Source organism: Populus trichocarpa, chromosome 14 (genome assembly GCF_000002775.5).
Source record: "Populus trichocarpa isolate Nisqually-1 chromosome 14, P.trichocarpa_v4.1, whole genome shotgun sequence".
Lineage (NCBI taxonomy): Eukaryota > Viridiplantae > Streptophyta > Magnoliopsida > Malpighiales > Salicaceae > Populus > Populus trichocarpa.
The window spans coordinates 4,487,886-4,508,716 of record NC_037298.2 but is presented as its reverse complement, the minus strand read 5'-3'; the positions used below and the strand labels follow the sequence as shown (position 1 = coordinate 4,508,716).

General features: G+C 36.7%; 2 protein-coding genes across 2 annotated transcripts; both read right to left on the bottom strand.

Annotated features, from left to right (window-relative positions):
* Positions 1–8,933: 8,933 nt before the first annotated feature.
* Positions 8,934–10,278, bottom strand: LOC7488904 (probable calcium-binding protein CML23). The gene has a single exon (XM_024585118.2). It carries the CDS (start codon positions 9,689–9,691, stop codon positions 9,065–9,067), a length of 627 nt encoding a protein of 208 aa, XP_024440886.1. The 5' UTR covers positions 9,692–10,278; the 3' UTR covers positions 8,934–9,064.
* A 147-nt stretch (positions 10,279–10,425) lies between these two features.
* LOC7464867 (brefeldin A-inhibited guanine nucleotide-exchange protein 2) lies at positions 10,426–20,494 on the bottom strand. Its single transcript, XM_002320028.4, has 11 exons — positions 19,087–20,494; positions 16,970–17,287; positions 16,503–16,848; positions 16,013–16,435; positions 15,610–15,902; positions 14,970–15,243; positions 13,807–14,312; positions 13,357–13,678; positions 12,841–13,222; positions 12,051–12,718; positions 10,426–11,431 (listed from the first exon to the last, which is right to left on the bottom strand). Exons 1-11 carry the CDS (start codon positions 20,292–20,294, stop codon positions 10,820–10,822), a joined length of 5,352 nt encoding a protein of 1,783 aa, XP_002320064.1. The 5' UTR covers positions 20,295–20,494; the 3' UTR covers positions 10,426–10,819.
* Between the last annotated feature and the right edge of the window lie 337 nt (positions 20,495–20,831).

Below are 20,831 nucleotides of genomic sequence, written 5' to 3'. Positions count from 1 at the left end.
TTTCTCTCACTCCTTTGTCCCTCACACACTATTGGGTCCCAACATGTCTTCTCTCTTTTTTTCGCCCCTCAAAATGTCTTGAAAGGCCCTGCTGTGAAAGATCATTTTGTCGTGCCTCAAATCTGTACTTGAAGCCCTGCTTTCTACAAATTTTCTCCTCTCCTCTCGCTCTGTTAGCTTGCAGCTTGTTTCTACATTTTAGACGATTTTATCAGCCTGTTCTTTGCATACCCTTTAAACGTTCGAACCTCGTTTCAAGTGAAAAACAAGGAAGGAGTTACTGATCTGCTTGCAGTACTGTGTAGATTAAAGATGTTAATTTTTGACTTATTAGCAAAGATGACAAAGAACATAACAAAAACTAAAACTAAAACTGATCATATTTATGTAAGAGCTAGCTAGTTGTAACTCATGTTTCCAGAAGTGGCAGTTTTCAGCAATTCTATGGAAGGATAGGGGGGTTATTTCAGTGGAAGAAGTGGGTGGGTCATGGGAAATTGGGGTGGACCTACAGGAGGTCAGGGGGGCAGTCAGGGCGTGTCTTAAGGGGGACTCTTGATTTCTTGGAATGCAAATGCATTGATGTTGATGTGAATGCCGTTGTTTTGGGTCCACATGATTGCCGATCATGGGATGTCCAGCTCCAGCTCCTTCCCTCTCCTCCTTGTCGTCGTCATCATCATCATCAACAGGGATAATTAATTTGATTAATGCAGTGGATTTTAATTGATCTCAACATATATCAGCATTGCATGCATGGTAAAAATTAAGAGGGCATGCAGATATATATCACTTTCCTCAAATCTTGATTATTAATTAAGGTTAATTTTGGCTCAATTTCATTTTTTAAATTAAGTTAAACTTGAGTTTATTTCTTAAAACCCGATCGACTTCATTATAAATGAATGTCGAGTAATTTAGACTAAGCTACTGTCAGCTCTATTTAATCTGGAAGTGCACTTTATGTTAAAGCTAGCATTTACTGAATTATATTATTGAACTTGCGAACAAGTTTGATAATTTGATTCTTATTTTTTATTTTCTTATCTTGATATTTCTTGTTAGCTTCTGCTAAAATATATTGTAAGAACAGTTTCCAACTCCCTAATTGTTAAAGCAAATCATTAATCTTCATTAGAATTTTAATTAATAATTGGTTAAATCAGAGCATGGATAATTAATATGATCAGTGAACACATGTCTTTAATCTTATCAACAAAATGGGTCTAATCTGAAAATGTGAAAATTAGTTTCAGAGTTTTCAATATATGGCTCACATTTTTCTTCTAATCTAATATTGTTGTTTTTCTTGTAAAATAGAATTTCTCAAAGAAAAATAAAGTCAATTACGAATAGAAATTAATATTTATAGTTATAAAAAATAAATTAATATTTTACAATAAGAGATCCAATATTGCATTAAATTTCTATAACGGTCGTTTGAATTTGAATCCCCCCCCCCCCCACACACACACGATTTTCTTAGTGTCATATAGTGAAATTAAGGAATTAAGTAGTTGATCGATAATATGCAAATGAAATTATGATTTTTTTTAAAAAAAAACACCATCACCGTGTATACTTTGAATATATATCATAATTCTGTCTACTAATTAGTAGGAGTTCAAGAGTTCCATCAATGCAGGGAATGGAAATAATTTAACGGGAAGTGCAATTAGTCAGCTGGGTGGTCAGCATAAGACGTCAGGCACCGTTGGTTTTTGTCAAAGCGTTGAAGCATCCCAGCTCATACGCACATGCATGCCCCAATCTTGCCTGTGAAATGGTATCAACGTTTCTGATAATGGCAATTAATGGCTCCTTGATTTTCATCCCACTTCACTTTTGCTACCCGGATTGCCAGGGAAGGGGATTAAGTCCCTTGCAACACAAGGGATCGCAAGTTCCATGTTTCTCTCTCTCGTGAATATATATATATATATATATATATATATATATATATATATATATATATATATATATATATATAAAAGATGTGCATTCATTGCGTCCTTGATAACTTAGTCCCATTTTGTGGAGTTACTAAGAGGATCTGATTTTTTTTTTTATAATTGTCGATTTTATAAAAAAAACATGATATAAAAACGGAGATTATGAGAATCTGATTTACAAGTGAACCAAATCAATTATTTCGATAATGAATAATAATAATAATATTATCCACTGCACCCATCAAATAAATAGTTTGTTCTTTCAAGAATTCTTGAATGGTATGCTTTATATCTCCCATATGAGTAATGTATTTGATGCGTATGTACGTAGTTATCACAATATAGTGCCCACTTGTCACTTCAAGAATGAGCATAATCTAATGTGATTGGTTCTAAGCATATTGTGGTGATCTAAAAAAGATCCACACAGTACACTCCAATGCTTGAATATATATATATATATATATATATATATATATAAACTATCCAAGATAGCATGACATTGATGACTTTCTAATTAACATGAAGGCTTCCTTAATTATTAAATTTATTGTTCTAGGGGTAATTCAGAAAGGTTTGTTATAATTGCCTTGTAAAAGCCCTAGGGAATCGACAAGGGAAGTGATGGAGAGGACAAAACTAACCTGTAGGGCCAAATTGGAGCATGACAAGAACCAAAAAGTTTAAATCAAGGCACAAATCGGAAAAACTGGGTCGGTGCGCAATGTTCAATTACTTGTTTTTTCTATGGTTTTAGAAGGCATTCTCTTTCATAGATGTTTTTTTAGAGTTGAAGAATGAAAAACCTTCACACAAAAATTGAATTTTTCGATATACATGTATGTGTAATTTTTAATTTTTTATGTGTAAGACCATAATTTTTTTTTTTTTATGGTATACAAGGTAAAATTACATATCTACGATGCTACAAATAGCTAGGCACTAGGTAGGTTCCCATTGGATAGGGGCACGAGGCGGGAAGCAGAAGTTTGCTAAAAACAGACATGTGTGTTTTGACTGCATCGTCAATGGTGCTGTATGTTGTTGAATCACAAACCATAGCGTGTGGGCTTACAAGTGTGCGAGGTAAAAGAGCGTGGGTGGCGCTGACAAAAAGAGAAGGTGAAAACAGAACGACTGACAATGGGAGAGCTGAGGCAGAGAAAGAGGTAGCTAGGCTACTAAGCTAACAGCGACAAGAACGATAGTATAGTCTGTATAGCATGCACGAGTGGCATATTGCACATCCTAGCTAGCTGGAGAGTGAAATGGATGGAAGGAAGCTAGAGGTCGAGTAGAAAATAGGAGAGAATTAGGAGGAGTTGTCTCCACTTCTGGTGAATACTATATAGATTGCAGGGCAGTTTTATGTACTGGCTGCCATCACAATCACAATCACAGTCACAGTCACAGCGAAAATGATAACAATCACCTCCACGCCCTGAATCCAATGAAGCTCATTTGATGCAACCATGTCGGATTGACACTACATTCAATGCAATCCCATTTCCCATTCTGCCATTTACCATTCACCACTTGTCAATAAATATCTCTACCATGTGGAGACAAAACCAAAATTAAGGCCACTCTTCCTATACCCTTTGCGTATTTGTAGAGCTACTTTTTTTTTTCTTTTTTGCATGATCATTTTTTTTGGGGTGAAACGTGGATATTTCTGTAAGCTGAGCATCCTAGGAAATATTTATTGGATTTCAATAAATATTATATAAGTATTGAAAAAAAAGCTTTTATATATATATATATAAATAAATAAATAAGTGCTAGTTATAACAAATCATATCTCCAAACAAAATATAAAAATAAAACTAGTTCTCTATGTTGGTATATGAGACCATTTCACAATTTTTCTCTAAAATTTCTAAGACTTCCTACAATATAAGAGAAAATAACTTGAAGTCTTCAAATAAACATTAAAAAAAAACAAGAAACATTCTCGTAAACAAGTAAATTTCTACGAACCAAGCTTTGTTTTAGTGAAAGTTTTTGTTCAAATGAAGATTTTAAAGTTAGGCAATCCTTATGCTTACTTATGGTATCTATTGGGGGAATCTGGTTGTACTGGAATAATATTATATTTTAAAAAAACTCCTTGATTGATCAGTTAATTTTCAATTTGTTCTACACTGCTTGGCTTTATGGTTGAAGACTAACAATTCCAATTTCAATTATACATGCATGGATTTGTATAAAGGCTTATGAGATATTCTAATATGATCCAATTAGATAATATTTACATCTGTTTATTTTATTTTTTTTGCATTGAACTCTTTTTTTCTAGTATCATTATCGCAATGGCTCTAGCTTTTATATTAATACATATTATCTCGATTATTATAAGAAAAAAAAAACTAGTTATCAATCAATGATGAAGATTAAACATTACAGAATCAATGGCTTTAATAAATTAATTGATGACTAGTTATATTTTCTATTATTCAAAATTTAATTTACCATCATTCTAAAAATAAATTACTTTCCATCGTCCCTGTTACACACACACTCATGTACACTCTCTTTTAACTCATTGAGAATAGAATCGAGAAATTTATACATGAAATTATGGATCATATATATTTTTCTGTATTTTGCTAAGTATAAGCTTTATTTTTGGGTAAAATTTCTAGTTCTCACCGTTTTTTCTTATAGTTCCCAGAAGCTATCAATTTAGTCCACCCTTTCCTAATCTATATCGTCACGAAAATAATAAAATTAAAGATGCACTAGAAAAGAGTTTGGTGATTGGATGAAAAAGAATCTACGAGAGAGAGGGAGGGAGGGGTCCTCGCCGAGACAACGCCGATCCACCATCTCCTCCCCTTAACGTTGCTATCTTCCCTTCATCAGGTTCATAAGCCAGCTAACCACCTCTCATGGCCTCTCTCTCACATGAATTAACCACAAGCCAACAAAGAAAATGACCTCAATTATTAAAAAATAATTTTATTCATTATAATCTCTTCATCAAAACAATAAGCTAGCAAACAAAAGAGGCTAAATATTATATTTGAATATATGTTCTATGGTTAGAATAGCATACAAACCATCATTTTCTTACGTAGTCAACGGCGCCCCATCACCTCTCCCTTCCTAGATACCCAAATCCTGGACTTGTTCATCAAATAGTGGCATGATGGCTCTCTTCAAATCGCATTTTTTGGAACCAGAAAACAAAACCTCATTGTTCACCCACTGTTGTTCACATCCATTACGAATTTCTTAATCCATATATGACCATCGTATCACCTTCTTTGCAACTTCTCAAAACCTTTTATCTTCTCTTTCATCTAGAGTAATATTCCAGTAATATAATAAAAAAATAATATAAATTTTATCTTTATAACTCGTAGAAAATTAAGTTTTCAAATTAAGATAATTTTTAATTTAATATCAAAATTTTAATTATCAAACAATAACGAATATATATATAAAGGATGACTATATATGCTTATTCTACTTCATAATTAATTTGTAAGCATATGTGAAGAATTTTTTTTTTCTATTTAAATTCACCCAAAAAAATACTTACAATGCCACTCAATGAGGTTGCACGATTTAGGAGGCAGAATTACTTTTGAATTCCGGAGGCAAAAAAATGTTGAGTTAACTATTTTCCCTGTAGCTTAATTTGTATAATTTATCGATTAACATTTTATTGTATTCTCTTCAACATCAGTTTTCTTGTCCTTCCACAAAAACTCAAAATATTTTGAGTGATTACATAATTGATAGTGAAAATGATGGTTAAAATTTAGGGTTGCGCACAAGTCCGGGTTAATCAAATTCACCTTAGTTGACTGACAGGAGCATCGCTTAACATCACAGGTTTTCTAAATGCTTGTTTGATATTGTGTTTTCAAATGTATTTAGGTGTGTTTTAAAAGTATGTTTGACTTGAAAAAACATCAAATTAATATTTTTTAGTGTTTTTTGATGATTTTAATGTGCTGATATTAAAAATAAAAAAATCTAAAAAAATCATTTTAATACATTTCTAAACAAAAAATACTTATAAAAAAAACAAAACAATATGCATCAAAATACCGAATATGCACCAAGGTATTTAAGAAGACTTAGTCTTCCCTTAACAAATAGAAACAAAATACGTACAAATCAAAGAGAAGAAAACTATTATTGCGCCTTTCGTGCTAATACAACGACAACATAGGGTATATGCTTATCTTAATCCACTCTCTTTTATTAAACAAATCAAACCCATTATCTTGTCCAAATTAATAAAAAAATATCTCAGTAAATCTAAACTAGTGCCATGGAGAAAGTATGGACCACATCAAAGAAAAACACACCATTACTTCCGTGTGAAGGTCACCAATGGTCGATGATCTCTTCGAATCTAGCATAATGTTGCATGTTCGCTCACTCTTTGAGAAACCACTTTTTTTCTCAAAGTGACTTGAGATTGTTGCAACCATTTCCTGTCCTCCATGGAAATCCAATTGAAAGCTTCATGCTTTAATTAATTAATTGAACCCGCCTCGAGCACCACGAATATTTTAGACACTAAATAGCCAAACAAATTGAGGTTCCCATGTGATTGATAGCGATCCCTTTTGGAATCATTTTTGTCTCTTGATCCCCTCGACTGCTTATATGACCTCCTCTTTCAAAGTTTAACACTAGTAATGCAATTTGCTAGTTCATATTGTCAACCATTTCTTCTCACATTTTCTCGTCTTAATTAATTTAATTCAGGCCTGTTAATTTATTTTAGTAAACCCTGATTTGCTCCTTAATTGATTCATTATTAAATTTGATGGGGAAACTGATGCCAGCCTCGCTAATCTCTTCCATGTCAATTAGGAACAATATCAAGTCTCAAGTCTATCCTTTTCTTTTAGGGCTTATCTCATGAAGTCTCAAACTTCTTTGACATTGGTATCCCTAAAGACATTAATTACATATCCTGTCACATGTAAGCTTACAGGGCATAAGAGAACGAATCAGGTCAACTGTTGCTACATTAATAATTATTGAAGGCTCTGGTGTGCTAGTGGTACAAGTGCTAACACTTGAATTTTTTTACTAAAACCATTCTCGGCATGCATGAACCAAACCATACTCACTTGTGATCCCATCACTTAAGATTTTCTTGAGTAAGCGTTACAGAACTTGATGCCTGTCAGGAATGCAATTTCTCTCCAGCTAAAACCTGTAAATGGATCCTATTTTTAGCCACTATCAATTTCGATGAACCTAATATTTAAAGCAATCGACAAATGATTGGCTAAGGCGTTATAAAACTAGCTGGGAGGCTTTATAAAATTTGGTTCCTACATATTTGGGAGTGCAGATGACAGAGTGGAAATAGACTTGATAACCCTTTCATGTATGAAAGTCGGATGAAGTAATTCTGACAGTTTGATAGTTTTTTAAGCAATTATGGGCAAGGATATATATTTAATGCATACAGTAGTACGTACTATGTGAAATATTGTGTTGGAAGACAATGTCAATGTGCTAAACTAATGATCGGTTTGCATTTTTATATGGAGTCCTTGCATTCTAAAAGTTATCAATGAGAAGAACAAGTTCCTTTCTCACTATTTCATCGGCTCTCTAAAAGAATTGCTATTGAAAAACATGATATAATGAAGAACCCCAGAAGAAAATTCAATGCCCTAATACATGCCAGGAAAGCAAAATTATTGTTCTTGACATGTGCTGCTGGAAAAAGGGTCAATGTAATGAGCCCATATGATCTTTAAAATAATTAATTGGAAAAAACACTAATCATTTTGTTCAAAGCAGCAATGGAATGTGAATTAACAAAGCATAAAGAAGGGTTTTAAAGTACCTAGAACGTTAAAACCTTTTCCAAAACGTTAATCATCACTACAATCTCGTCGTGTGTGTGTGTGTGTGTGTATGTAGGAATCGTAAAGCGAAGGAAAATGTCATTTGCTAATAAAACTTATTAGCTAACCAGTCAGTGATCTGATAATATATTAGTCTAATTTGACCGATCCAAAGAAAAATGGAAGAATTACGAAAATGCTGAGATTGATCTTACCTTCATGCTGTTGTGGGAAATTTTTCTTGGGTTGCTATTAATTTTGGAAAACTAATTATGGTCACGTTATCAAAAAATGACTTAGGCTAAAATGTTTTCAGTCCAATTTAATGTGTTATTCCATAAACTTAAAGCCTGCCATGTTTAGGCTTAATTCTATAGTTTAGAACTAAGCATGGCCCGTGCTATGCCGTGAATTTGTCTTCCTCTTTAGTTTTTTATTTTTTATTTTTATGCACTAGCTATTGGTAAAAGAAACTAATTTCCATGTACTTACAATGATGATTGGTGGATTATTCTGTAGTAACAAATTTGGAATGCCTTTTTTTTTTTTTGTGTGTGTGAATATACTGCGATCTTTTTAAGAAAGAAGTAATGTATCATAGAAGATTGATCTAGGCCCATTTTCAAAGCCCAATTATTCCACAATTTCACTTCAAACCTTGCTGGCGAAGAGGATGGCATGGGACAAAAGGGCTCCGAAAGGGCAAAGAGAATGACAGGACAAGGAGGGCTGGAACAGAAATTCCCATTTCTGAAATTGACAGGTAAGAAACATGACAAGCACAATGTTTGTTTGCATATAGAAAGAATGGCGTCTAGGAACTTGTGGCCAGTGAAGCGGATAAGATTCACGAAAATCTTAGACAGGAGGGTCTCAATTCACCAGTGGACGAACTCTATCTATCCACTATAACTATTATTACAAAAACTAGATTTATTTACACAAGCATAAACAACCGTCCATGATCGTGTATAAATCACGGTGATAAAATTGACAAGCACTTAGCTAGCCTTAATTTTCCATGTAGATATCTCATCAGAAACAAGATTTTTATCTTTGAAAATTAAAGGCCCGTACGTTTTCATGCATGCAAAGAATGACAAACCACGCCACTTCAATTATTTGATAAGGTGAGGGTTTTCCCAACTTTTCGTAAAGCTGCTTCTTCCATTCAATCATTGATATTTACATTTGGCTTCGAATCTTGAACACTTGTGCTTGAAGATAGCAGAAAACAGCAAAAAAAGAGAAAAAGGGGTAACGTACGTAGCAAATTTGCTAATCTTCTAGCCAGCTTGCACTTGTTGTCATCATCGATCGAAATTCATGAAAATCCACGAAACCATCGCCATCTTTATCGACCCCTTTTATCATACGCCTGCAATCTTCAAGGCTGCATTTTTTGCATCCGAGGCTAGTAAGAACAGTCTGCAACTCCCTCGCCGAGATTAGGCCATTCTTATCGGTATCAAAAATTAGAAAAACATCCATGAGATAATCTTCCTTGTTACCGCTACCAAAGTTTCCATCGTCATTCACAGCATTGATGAATTCATCTAAATCGATAAATCCATCTCCGTTACAATCCATTTCTCTCACCATTCTTTCAGCTTCCCAAGCTGCTTTTGATTTTTCATATCCAAGACACAGAAGAACTTCACTGAGCTCATGGCAAGATATCTTGCCATCCCCGTTCGCGTCTATGACCTTGAAAACTTGTTTGAATTGGTTGGACATTTCCATGGCCGCGAAAGAGTAAGTTAGCAAATCAAAACTTGATGACAATAATCTTTTGTTTTTTCTCCTGTTGCATTTACTAACTCTCTCGGTGTTTCTCGGCTGTTGAAGAAAGTTTTTCGCCCTCCTGTGTAGAGAGCTCAAGCAAGTTCTGAAAGAATTCAGCATGGATTGGCTTGTGCGTGCGGGTGATGGGGGGATGATGGTAGGAATGCCGAGGATGAAGATAGGCTATGCAGTGGAATGGTGGAAAGTTTTGGGTTATATGGATGGGAATGGTAGAAAGAAATTAGCAACTTAGTTTGTCGTCTTGCAATAATTCTTCGGATCAATTAGGCCCTACATAAAAATACAGACAATACTTCTCGTCACTACCTTGGGATTATCATATGCTGAGAATGCAGCAGTCGTTGAAGAATAGATCAAGTCCTGGTCAAAAGAGAGCCGGCGTATTTCTTTTTTAACCGGCGGAAGCCATAGCAAATTAGTATTTACATGGACTTTGATCTAGTCGGTGGCATCTACGACTTAGGGTTTTTTGGACAGCCGTGTGTATACATTATAAGGCTGAATAATTCTTAGGATACGAGTGAGAACTGCAGTACTGGCCTTTTTATATGTAGTTTCTATGTGCGTATCAGCGACATAATTGGTGTCATCAAATTTCTACCCCCTCAAGATAACGAAACATCGAGTTCGCCATCATACTCGGCCTGAAATAATCCAGGCATCAGAATTCGGAACCAATGCTTACCTTCATGCCCTAAAAGTGCAGCCCTGCAAATTAAAGAACTCGTATTTTATATAAAACTACCTCACGCATATATGAAATTCAGTCAGTCTAATAGCACTCTTGACTCGTTCAAGTATATAAGAAAAAATAGCCGTCCAAAAACCAAGTCTTAACTCACAAAACTTGAACATTGAAGTAACCCAGAGTAAAATAAGTGATCGAAGAATCAAGAAAATGGCCTCTTACCTCACATGCTGAATTCGCAGCTTTTTACAGGAAAGTAATGTTCTCAAATTTGTTGATCGGAAGGCCCGGAAAAAAAATGACTAGCATACAACATCAAAACTAATGGCATCTGTGAATTCTGAACAAAGGATGAGCCAGGCTCCTGAATAAACTACAGCAAGGTTCAGATGTATTGGCTGATCCATAACCATCTAACTCTTCATACACTACGAATCTATATCTCCATTAACATGTTGTAATAAAGTAAAATGAAGAAAAAGAGAACTATGATGGATAAAATATGAGACAACCCAAAATGCAGTTGAATCTCACCAAGATCAACAAGACCGAAGCAAAACAGGACCCACTGATGAGCTGAGCATATCGCTGAGAGCAACCTGGACCTCATTTGACCCATGTTCACAACTTATCAAGCTTGAAAGAAGAGGGAAGAAATGTGCCAAGTTCTTCTCAAACAAAGAATCTCCCAAACTACAGATAGCCTGGAGAGTTGCAACGATAAGAGGAGCACGTGTGGCCAATTCCCTTCGTTTTCCAGAACCTAAAGGAATCAGCCACTGGGATTGGCCACTGGGAGAAGTTTCTGATGTCTGTCCAGCATGGGCAGTTGCAATGTAAAACTGTAAAACCTCCTCACAGAGATTGACAAGGCAGGATTCCACTTGAGCTTCATCATAAGTTGGAGGTCTGTCCAGTATAAGATTTTGTAGGAATGTTAGGCAAATTTGATAGGACTCGTTCTCCAGGCGTAATAGTGGAGGATCTTGCATTTGGGTCATAGAGCCAAACTCTAGTAGCTTTGAACGTAATGCAATATTGGTGTTGATACTGTGAGCATGAGATGCCACGTCATGCAAAGCATCAAAGAGCACCAAGGCACTTTTAGCTGAAAGGTGAGACCGATACATGCTGTAGATCTCCATCACCGCCTGCCAATTAGAATGATAAAATGCTCACACTTCATGTTCAGTGGATTGAAAAACAAAGCTCAATGTTTCTGATCAAGCAATTACTCAACAAGAAAAGTAAAAAAGAATCAACTTATAAAACCATCAGAATATTCATGTTGTTGAGGCACAAGCCCTCATGCAGGCAGACACACACCAGTATATGGGAAGGAACTGAAGCCCTTCAACTTTCCACTGTTTTAGAATTTTATAATTTGTGTGCATGTCTCCTTTTTGTGAACAACCTTAACAAGATTTCAAGATTAAACTCATTTATTCAACTGTAACCTCAATTTGTCTATAACAAAAAGCCAATTTTCAGAACTTTATGAAAAAGTAGGGATGCCTATGTTTAGAAATTTTTATTTCTTCAGATTAGGAACCCCTTGCAGAGTCATTCATACTAAATCTCAACACTATGTCCTTGGAAAGTTCCATTTTTTTCTCTTTCTTTCATGTGTTTCCATCGAACTCACACCTAAGCAGAGCTGCAGAGGGAGAGCACAACACCCACAAACAGCATGTTTGTTGTTTCAAACTAGTAGACCAACACATAAAATTGTGCGCAAAACGATATTAAAATAAAATAATTAAAGAGTACCTGAATTAATAGAAGTTGAACAGCAGCTCGACACTTTGCATCAGATATAGAAGAATAAAGACGGTGCGCCATCAGCCCCTCTGAATCACCATCAGGCATGTCACCAGACTTCTCTCCGTCACTTTGTTCATGGCTTATTACCGAGGCTTCTCCACTAACAATGTAAGAGAAATCAGGGAGTGTAGCATTGGCAGCCTCTTTTAATGACAAAACCACCTCCAGCCACTTCTCCTCTGAAAAAAGATCTCCAGCATTGCTCATCAAACGAACAAATGCCGCAATACCAATACCAGCAAGACTTTGGTGAGGACGCCTAATGAAGCTAACCAGAAGCAATAGCACCTTTCTTAAAAGCGGATTGACAGTGTTGTAGAACTTTACAAAAAGATCCACAACCAGTTGGAGAGCCAAGGTGCATGTCTCATAGAGCCACGCATCTTGATCAAGCTCACCCGTATCACCATCAATCCCCTGCTCAGGGGCGTCGCCTCCAGTAGGATCAATTGCATGCCGCACATAGTCAAATATAGGAAATAAGACCGACTCAAAGACTCTTTCCCATAAAGGTAGAGAAAAAAGGTGGCCATGATTGCGTAAAGTTTCAAACAAAATTTGCAAGGCACTCTTCCTGATTTCAGGCCTAGGGTCAAAGCTAAGTTCTGATAAACCTGCACAAACCAGCCACCAGTAATTAATAGTCAAAAAAGGATTGCAATTATGGAAATCTGAATGTGAGGAAAATAAAACAAAGATTCATAACATCAAATGCCAACTTATCCAGTTTCCTTACCAGCCAACAAAGGGAACCAGAAATAGAGATGATCTTCCCTATCCGTGATTTCTCCATTCTCTTGTTTTCCATCTTTTCCAGTCCGAGGTGAAGGTATTGAAATTTTCCCAGGGGCTTCCTTGTCCTTGTTCCTTGATGAAAATCCAAGATCTCCTTCCGCAAGTTTTGTGGCACAAAATCGAAGAAAAGCAATTGCATTAAGGCTAATGTCTTTGTTGAATCGACTATTGGTGAATGCTATCAGGCAATTCACACAATCTGTAAAGGTGGTTGTTTCAGTTTCCGTGATGTATGGGAAGTAATCTCTAATAATCTTTTCAATTATTTCAAAGGCCAAGAGTACAATGTTTTTGTGGTCATCATAAGCTGCTGTTGTGAAAACCTGAAGCAATATGATGCGTAAGAGTGAAAAACATAGCAAGCAGGATATCTCATAACATCAAATTGAGGTCTAAAATTTAATGGTTAACAGTATATTCATTATAAATAAAGTTAAGAAGTGGCAGATTTCAATACCATGAACATGCTCTTCCATCCTGATTTAACATTATTGACACGAGAGAGAACCATTTGTGAGACACATCTGATAATCAATTCTCTGATTTCAACAGCATTACTCTTCCGCATAACAATAACAAACGGCTTCATAAACTCATTCTGAAAGTTATAGTTTGCCAACTCTTCCCGCTCTAAGAATTTCATTGATAATTGACGTAAAGAGTCCATTGCAAAAATTGCAATTGAAAGGTTTTCAGAACAGCCGATGGTTACAAAGAAATCAGAAAGCACGTGCCAGATGCTTGACCATACAAGCCTGATACGATTCATGTTATAGTGCCTGTGATAAGAAATCAAATCAAATTTATTATGTAATCCCTGCAGTAGTAGCAGATAATTTAAAAAAAAATTAAAAAAAGGAAGGTGAAAGAGGCCCAATAAACAAACAAAAAGTCGGATGAAATTTACGCAATCTCAACAATCTTTGTAAGGCTAAAGACCCGTGGATCAGAAGCTGATCGCAGTTCCTCCATGGAGACCTTGCAAAGAGCCTTGACAAAGTCAATTATTGCCTCACTGTTTAACTTTTGGCTCCGTGTGAATATGCGACTCATTTCAGAGCTTCCAACTTGTTCTAACATGTTTAAATTGGAGACTAAATTGTTCATCTGCTCACTAGTAACAGCCCCAGCTGTGTTTCCACCAATACCAGCACTATCATATGAACCTCTCATCACACTAGCAGCTGCATACTGCATCCTTCCAGGTCCCTTCTTTTTCAGAACAGGGAGGATGGTTGACTTAGTTTGTTTTGACTTTTCTGAGTCACTCTGGGGAAAAGCAAAAAAGGTAGCATCTGGAGGAGCACCCTCTCCCATGAGATGCAAATGTTCGAAGCGTGAGACACATGTCAAAATGTGTTCCCAAGCTTCTTGCAAATAATTCCCATCTTCATCTGCAATTGTAACTATTGCCTATAAACAGTGCAAACCCAAATCAAATTAGATCCGTGAGCAAATTGTTATTGGGATGAAGTTGAAGAATATAATACTCAGATCATTGGTAGTTAAAGCTCTTGTGACAACTTGCAGACTTTCTGCATGTGCATTTGTTGTTAACACAAGGTTGGCACTACTAGCACAGACCCATCAATAAAGGCTACTAACCTTCTATCGGTTCTTCTCATGTTACATTTTCATTCATTTAAACCATTTTGTTCCCGCAAAAAGATAATTCATGAAATAGTAGCAGAGGTAGCCTAATTCATGAAATAGTAGCAGAGGTAGCCTATTGCTATCCAAACCTCCCATTCAAAAAAGAGATCCCAAGTGTGAACCCTCCTCCAAAAGTTATTAATTTATCCATTAAGAAAAAAGGACATATTCAGCCTACTTCTAACTCCATCCTACTATTATTTTCCCACCATTCACTTCTAAAGATTCATAACGTTGAAATTTGAAGAAAGGGAGTTTCATAAAGCCAATAAAATATGAAAGATACACTCCCATGCAGCACAAGGAATACATAATCTCAACAAGACAGCCTAAGATAAGTAGGCTCACAAAACAATACTGATTTTATTTTAAGTTAATCTGAAGGGCCATCTATAAGATATTATATCAAATACCAACCTTGATGGCATCAATATTTTTCTGCTTGATATCAGCAGGAGAATGGAGTGAAGTAAACTTGGCTAATGAAGTCACAAAAGCATCTCTATGAGTCTTCATGGACATCACAGCAGTAACATGAATAGCACACCGGATACCTTCAAGACACAGAGCTATCACCACTTCATCATCACTTTGGTCCAGAGGCACACTGAAGGCTGCCAACATAGGAGCCCAGCATACCTCAACCATGAATCTAAGAATCACCACATCTGTTGCAGCATAATAAACTGACCTGCAAATTGCCAGGTCCGTATAAATATGTGAGAATTATATACAGTTTTGTTCAAAGTACAAATATCAACTTCACCAAGAGCATAATCAAGACATAAACATGGTTAGATTTTTCTTGATAAAAAATTCTATCACAAAGGATTGCTTATTGTTCAGGAGGCACTAATGAACTATAACCATGTAAAACAATTGTTGAAAAGTATAATTAAGAGCCTTTAGCTTCATTAAGATTATTGCCCAGCACACAAATTGGAGAGCCCCATAAGGTGCAGAACCAGATGACTTGACAGAGTGGGATCAGTTACCATAAAGTTTCAGGTGGAAAAGCAATGGGGTTTTGGAGAACAGGAGAGCCAGTTATTCTTACTCAGATTTCCGAGCCTTTTCTTTAAATTGTTCCTGCATGTGCCTGATAAGATCATCACTTGTTTCCATATGCTTTTCTTCGCCCCGCTTGCGGATCACGATGTTTAGGATACTGTCCAAGCCTAAAATTCTGTTTGAATTCAAAGACTGCTTTTGTTGGAGATCCAAATTATCTTCTTTCATTTTGATCTCACTTTTTGATATTCGTTCAAACAATGATCTCAAGAACTCCTCAGGTAGATCTTTCCCATCGTCAATGCCACGATTGTTTCTAATGAAGTCATCAGCTGACATCTGCTTTTTTTTTTAGAGAGAGAGAGAGCTATGTGAGAGAGGAGGGTACAAACTTATCCATCACACTATCAGAAATATCCAACCGAATAAACTAAAGGATTTGAACACACCTTACTTTTGACCATGGGATTATGAGCATCAGTATTGAGCATTATCACAGAGTAAGCGAGGACATAGGCTGTGTCAGCACTACTAAAAACTTTTGGATTACATTTGCAGTAACGTTCAGCAAACTTCTCCATAATTCGATCAATCTTCTGTGCCTCACCTGGTAACCTAAATCCCTGTAGAAAGACCCTGATAGCCTCATCAAACTCCAGGTCTTGAAAGTCAAAAGAATCCACGTAAGCATGCATCACTTTCAGTGACAAATCTTCTCTTTCCCCAAGGTAATCACCAATCAGAGTCTTGTTCAAGCCCGATGCATTTTTAAGAAAGGCTGCTATCTCCTCTGCTGAATGGCCCACTTTATTTGCATTGATTAGAAACTCAATTCCTTTCTTAGGCTTCCGATTAAAAAGAGATATACCTTCCTGCCACAAATTTTAAATTAGATTCCATTTGCAGTAGCCAGCATATAAATACAATTAAATCACTTACCTGAAGTTCCAGCTTGTAAGCCCTTCGTTGCTCAATAGTTGAAACATCTGATGCTTCAGTGGAGGTTTCAGAATGAGAATCCGATCCGTCAACAGGCTCATCCCCATTACCATTTGCCATGGGAAGACTTCCAGGTTCAGGACTGTTCTCAGCTGCATCAGGTTTCTTGGTAGAATGAGGATCGGGAATGCGCAATTGTTTATTCATCCAGTCTCCCATTGATTTCAGAATACCCACTAAGCACTTCATAGCTTCAAGTTTCATGGACACCTCCTGAGGTGGCAAAAGTGTAGTAGCAGTACCAGGAGGGGCGCCTTGAGCAGTTTTAAGGAGTCCATTGACCATTCTGAATGATCAAGATAGCAAAACATAATTTATCAAATGGTTTAAACCTTGATATTTTTGCCAACGTTATAGATCAATTGTTTTACAAACTCAGATATCTATAGCAAGAAAAGAAAACATACCTCTCAAATATGTTAGATGAGTTGACATCACAATCATAATTAATAAAAATGTCTACCAAGATCTGTGAATCAACACAGAGCTTATCTAGAAACCGAAGCACTATAATCTTCTGCTGATAATTAGGTTGAGCAACATTTTCCAGAACCCTTAGAACAATCATAGGAAAAAATACTCCAATCTCGGCTTTCAATCCAGCTCTAAATCTTGAAACCAAACTAATGAAAATGGAGCAAGAAAGCTGGAAAATGATCATTAGACTCGAAGCGCTGTTCTTCAACAGTGAAAGACATAGATATTGCTTGATGGCACCTAAGAACCTGTTTCAGCACAAGAATCAAGTATATTTAACACATCACAAATTTAACTTTGATAGACTTCATTATGAGAGTAGCACTTCATAAGCAACATAATTGCATATGCATAGAAGTAATAAAAGATAAATCTCATTTTTCATCAAATACCATTTAGCACAAGAATGCCACTTGTTGATAGAGAAAGGACTGGACTGAAACCAAAATAATACTATTCAACTTCAGAGTGAAAACATTAAGCAAGAGGACCACATGAGACTTTCACACACACAAAAATATAACCAGATACCTGACCCTTTATAATACCACGGTAGCTCTGAGCCCAAGAGAGGAGAAAGAATCCAAGTTACAGCAAAATAGGAATAGTTGACTCACCCTCTAAACTAAGATTCAACTAAAGTATAAGTTGATCGCTATGGTTTCATGGCTTACATCCAACCAAAAGGCACTCAATAATTTGTCCTACATAGGATCAGGAATTCCAAGTGCTCAGCTAAAGCAATTTTCTTACCCATGAAATAAACTCCTTAATCCCTTGAAATGAGAGAGAAATACTGGATAAAAGTAATTAACCATAGAAATTGGCAAGAACACTATGTTATGATATAGCCACACAAAATTTGTCTATCAGGCCTTCTGCCACATATTCCAAACCCAATCATAACAGAAAATGAAAAGATTATTGAGCTATTTGCCTACCTCTCCTGGGTTTAATTATTTAACCATTGAAATTGGTAACAATACTAGGTTATGATGTAGCCACACAACATTTTTCTATCAGGCTTTCTGCAACATATTCCAACCCCAATCACAACAGAAAATGAAAAGATTATTAAGCTATTTGCCTACCTCTCCCAGGATCCCATAATCATGCATCTTAACAGCACAAAACAGTACATGAAACATTGAAAAGGGAGAAGTCCATTTACAGCCAAAGTTGTACCAGTTCTACCGGGTAGCATAAACAGCTACATATTACTGTTGGCATACCATTTGCAACCAACAATTGACCTCCACAAGTTTTCCACCCTATCTCTCCCAGTAGTTCAATTGTCTTTCCATCTTAAGATCATTCTGACAACAAATTTAGACCAATTCAGACCCTGCTTGAGCTACAGTGTTGATGATTCTGCATGAGCTAATGAAGGTTGTACCTATAGACTCTCCATGAAGCTTGGAAATAAAAATGGCAGCTTTTTAACCAAATTTCAAAACAAGGAGGCTTATGCTGGATGCATTTGAGATCTAAAACCTTGAAGACTTTTTTTATGGAAATATTATCTGACAATTGTACCTTCATCTTGGTGACCTACACAATAGACTGAGTACTGAAATGCATCTGTGTCCACTAGAATCTATCTGTTTCCCAGCCACCAATGGTCATGTATAATTGCATAGAAAAAATACTTTTGATACAAAAGTTGAGATCTAGCTTGAGAACTCTTTATCATGGATATACTATCTAAAAATTGTAGCTCCATCTCTTTGATATACTATCTAACAATTGTAGCTCCATCTCTTCGTCATCAGCACAATAAACCAAAACCACTAGAATGCACATGTATCCACTAAAATGAATCTGTTTTCCGCTCAATAATAGTTGTATATGGCTACATAGAAGAAATACTTCAAGAGCTTCCAAATGGTGTAAATGTATCTATCATTCTACATGACATTGTGATCAAATATATCAACAAGTTTATAACAATAAATTTCAAATAAATGTGAAAAAAAAAATTAATGGACAACAAAATGCAAAATCCAGCAAGAATGTATACACTATAAAAGCATAACATAGGTTGTACCTGTCACTAGTCCTAAACACGGCACCAGCATTCTCCAACAAAATCTTCAATAACTCCAACGCGACAATCTTCCCTCTCATCAACTGAGGATCAGTCAGAGCCTCTTTTGGTGGTGTTTTCATAGACAACTTGCAAAGTGCTCGAAACACCAAAAAAGCATCTCTCCTCAACTTATTCCCAATCTGAACTTCCAAATCATCATCTCTTTCCCCTTCCCCATCTGCCAACTCCCCTTTCCTCCCCTCCAAAGCCGTCTTGTACATACTAATCTCCCAATACTTCGCATCCAACATATCCTTATCTGTCGAATCAAGCAAATCAGCCGGATTTGTACTCTCCACTGTACTAGTCGTAGTCTCAAAAGCCCCATCATGTGCCCCCATCATTGAAGCCTTGCTCGGTGTCCCCGGATTTAAAACCCCATCGATATCCTGCATAATTTTGGTTATAAAACCTTGAACAAACACCGCCATTGACCCATCCACATCAGATTTCTCCATTGGTTCCATTAATTCAGCCACAACAATCGGCTGAATCGGAACTGTCGAAGAATCAGCCTCCATTCTCCTAAACACAATAACTAACATTTGAATCAACGATGCTTTCGCCGTTGTTTGATTAACCACATTTTTACTCCCTAGATAAATATCATAACAAGTCCTCACTATTTGCAACAAACTATCTCCATGAATCCTTAAGGAAATAGACGTAACAGCCGATAATAGGGTTCTCAAAACCAACAATTCAACACCATCATCCCCTAAATCATAACATTTACACACAGATTCGATCAATTTAGCTAACAATTTCGCTTCTGCACCTCCGGTGGGATCCGCTTCTCCACGTATGTACCCATGGGCGATCAATTTCTGGATGCAATCAACGGCTGGATCGACGATCTTGAGGAATTGAGTGTTGCACGCGTTGATCAGAGGGCTGAGGATTGTTTCGGATTCTGCAAGGGAGTATTCGTGGGACCCGCCGTCGTGGAGTGGGGCAGGTAGAGAGGATTCGGAGGGGGAGGAGTCGTCGGAAGTGGAAGTCGGAGGAGGTTGTTCTTGGGGTTCTGGTGAAGTAAGAATTTCGAGGACGGATTTGCATTCGTGTCCTAATTTCGAGTGTTTACGCCACGATGCGTTTTTGATGATTTTTTCTAAAGCAGGAGATACTACCTGGCTTAACCGGGAATCGGCTTCCGTGGAAGCCATTCCCGAGTCAGGAAGGTGAGTGAGCTCGTGACTCGGGGAGCTTGGATCTGGAGAGGGAATGTTAGGGATTGTTTGGCTTGTTTAGATTTGATGGCATGAAGAGGAGAGAAAGTGAATCGTAGAGGAGGGAAATGGAAATGGAAATGGAAATGGAAATGGAGAAAAGAGAGACACAGAGAGGGAGGGGGGAGCTCCGTGATTTTAAGATTTAGATCGCGTTTTGGGTTTAGTTTGTCTCTTACGGGAAAGTCCATGGTTTTAAATTGTGTGACCGAATTGCCCTTGGCTTTTGTTATGGATTAGAGTGTACTCTAGAGTGGTTAGGGATCTTTAACGTGATGTTGATGACAGGTCGATGGTAATAATGGGGATTAGGGGTGGGTGATTTCGAGATTTACAGTTTGGGTGCTTTGTTGTGATGACTTTTTTTTGTTCTTTCATGATAGACCGGACGGTTCGCTTCCAAGCAATTTTAAAGCATATTTAGATCTGTACGGAAGTGGTAGTTTTTTAAATATTTTTTATTTAAAATATATT

Bases quoted from the DNA above. Each gene is read 5' to 3' on its own strand.
- LOC7488904 (XM_024585118.2), bottom strand. From the start codon at position 9,691: ATGCTGAATTCTTTCAGAACTTGCTTGAGCTCTCTACACAGGAGGGCG.
- LOC7464867 (XM_002320028.4), bottom strand. From the start codon at position 20,294: ATGGCTTCCACGGAAGCCGATTCCCGGTTAAGCCAGGTAGTATCTCCT. The intron at 15,903-16,012 runs GTGTGTTCAAAT...AAAAAAAAGCAG, and splicing joins ATCCCATGGTCAAAAGTAAG to ATGTCAGCTGATGACTTCAT. The intron at 11,432-12,050 runs GTACTCTTTAAT...TCTAATTGGCAG, and splicing joins TTCAACTTCTATTAATTCAG to GCGGTGATGGAGATCTACAG.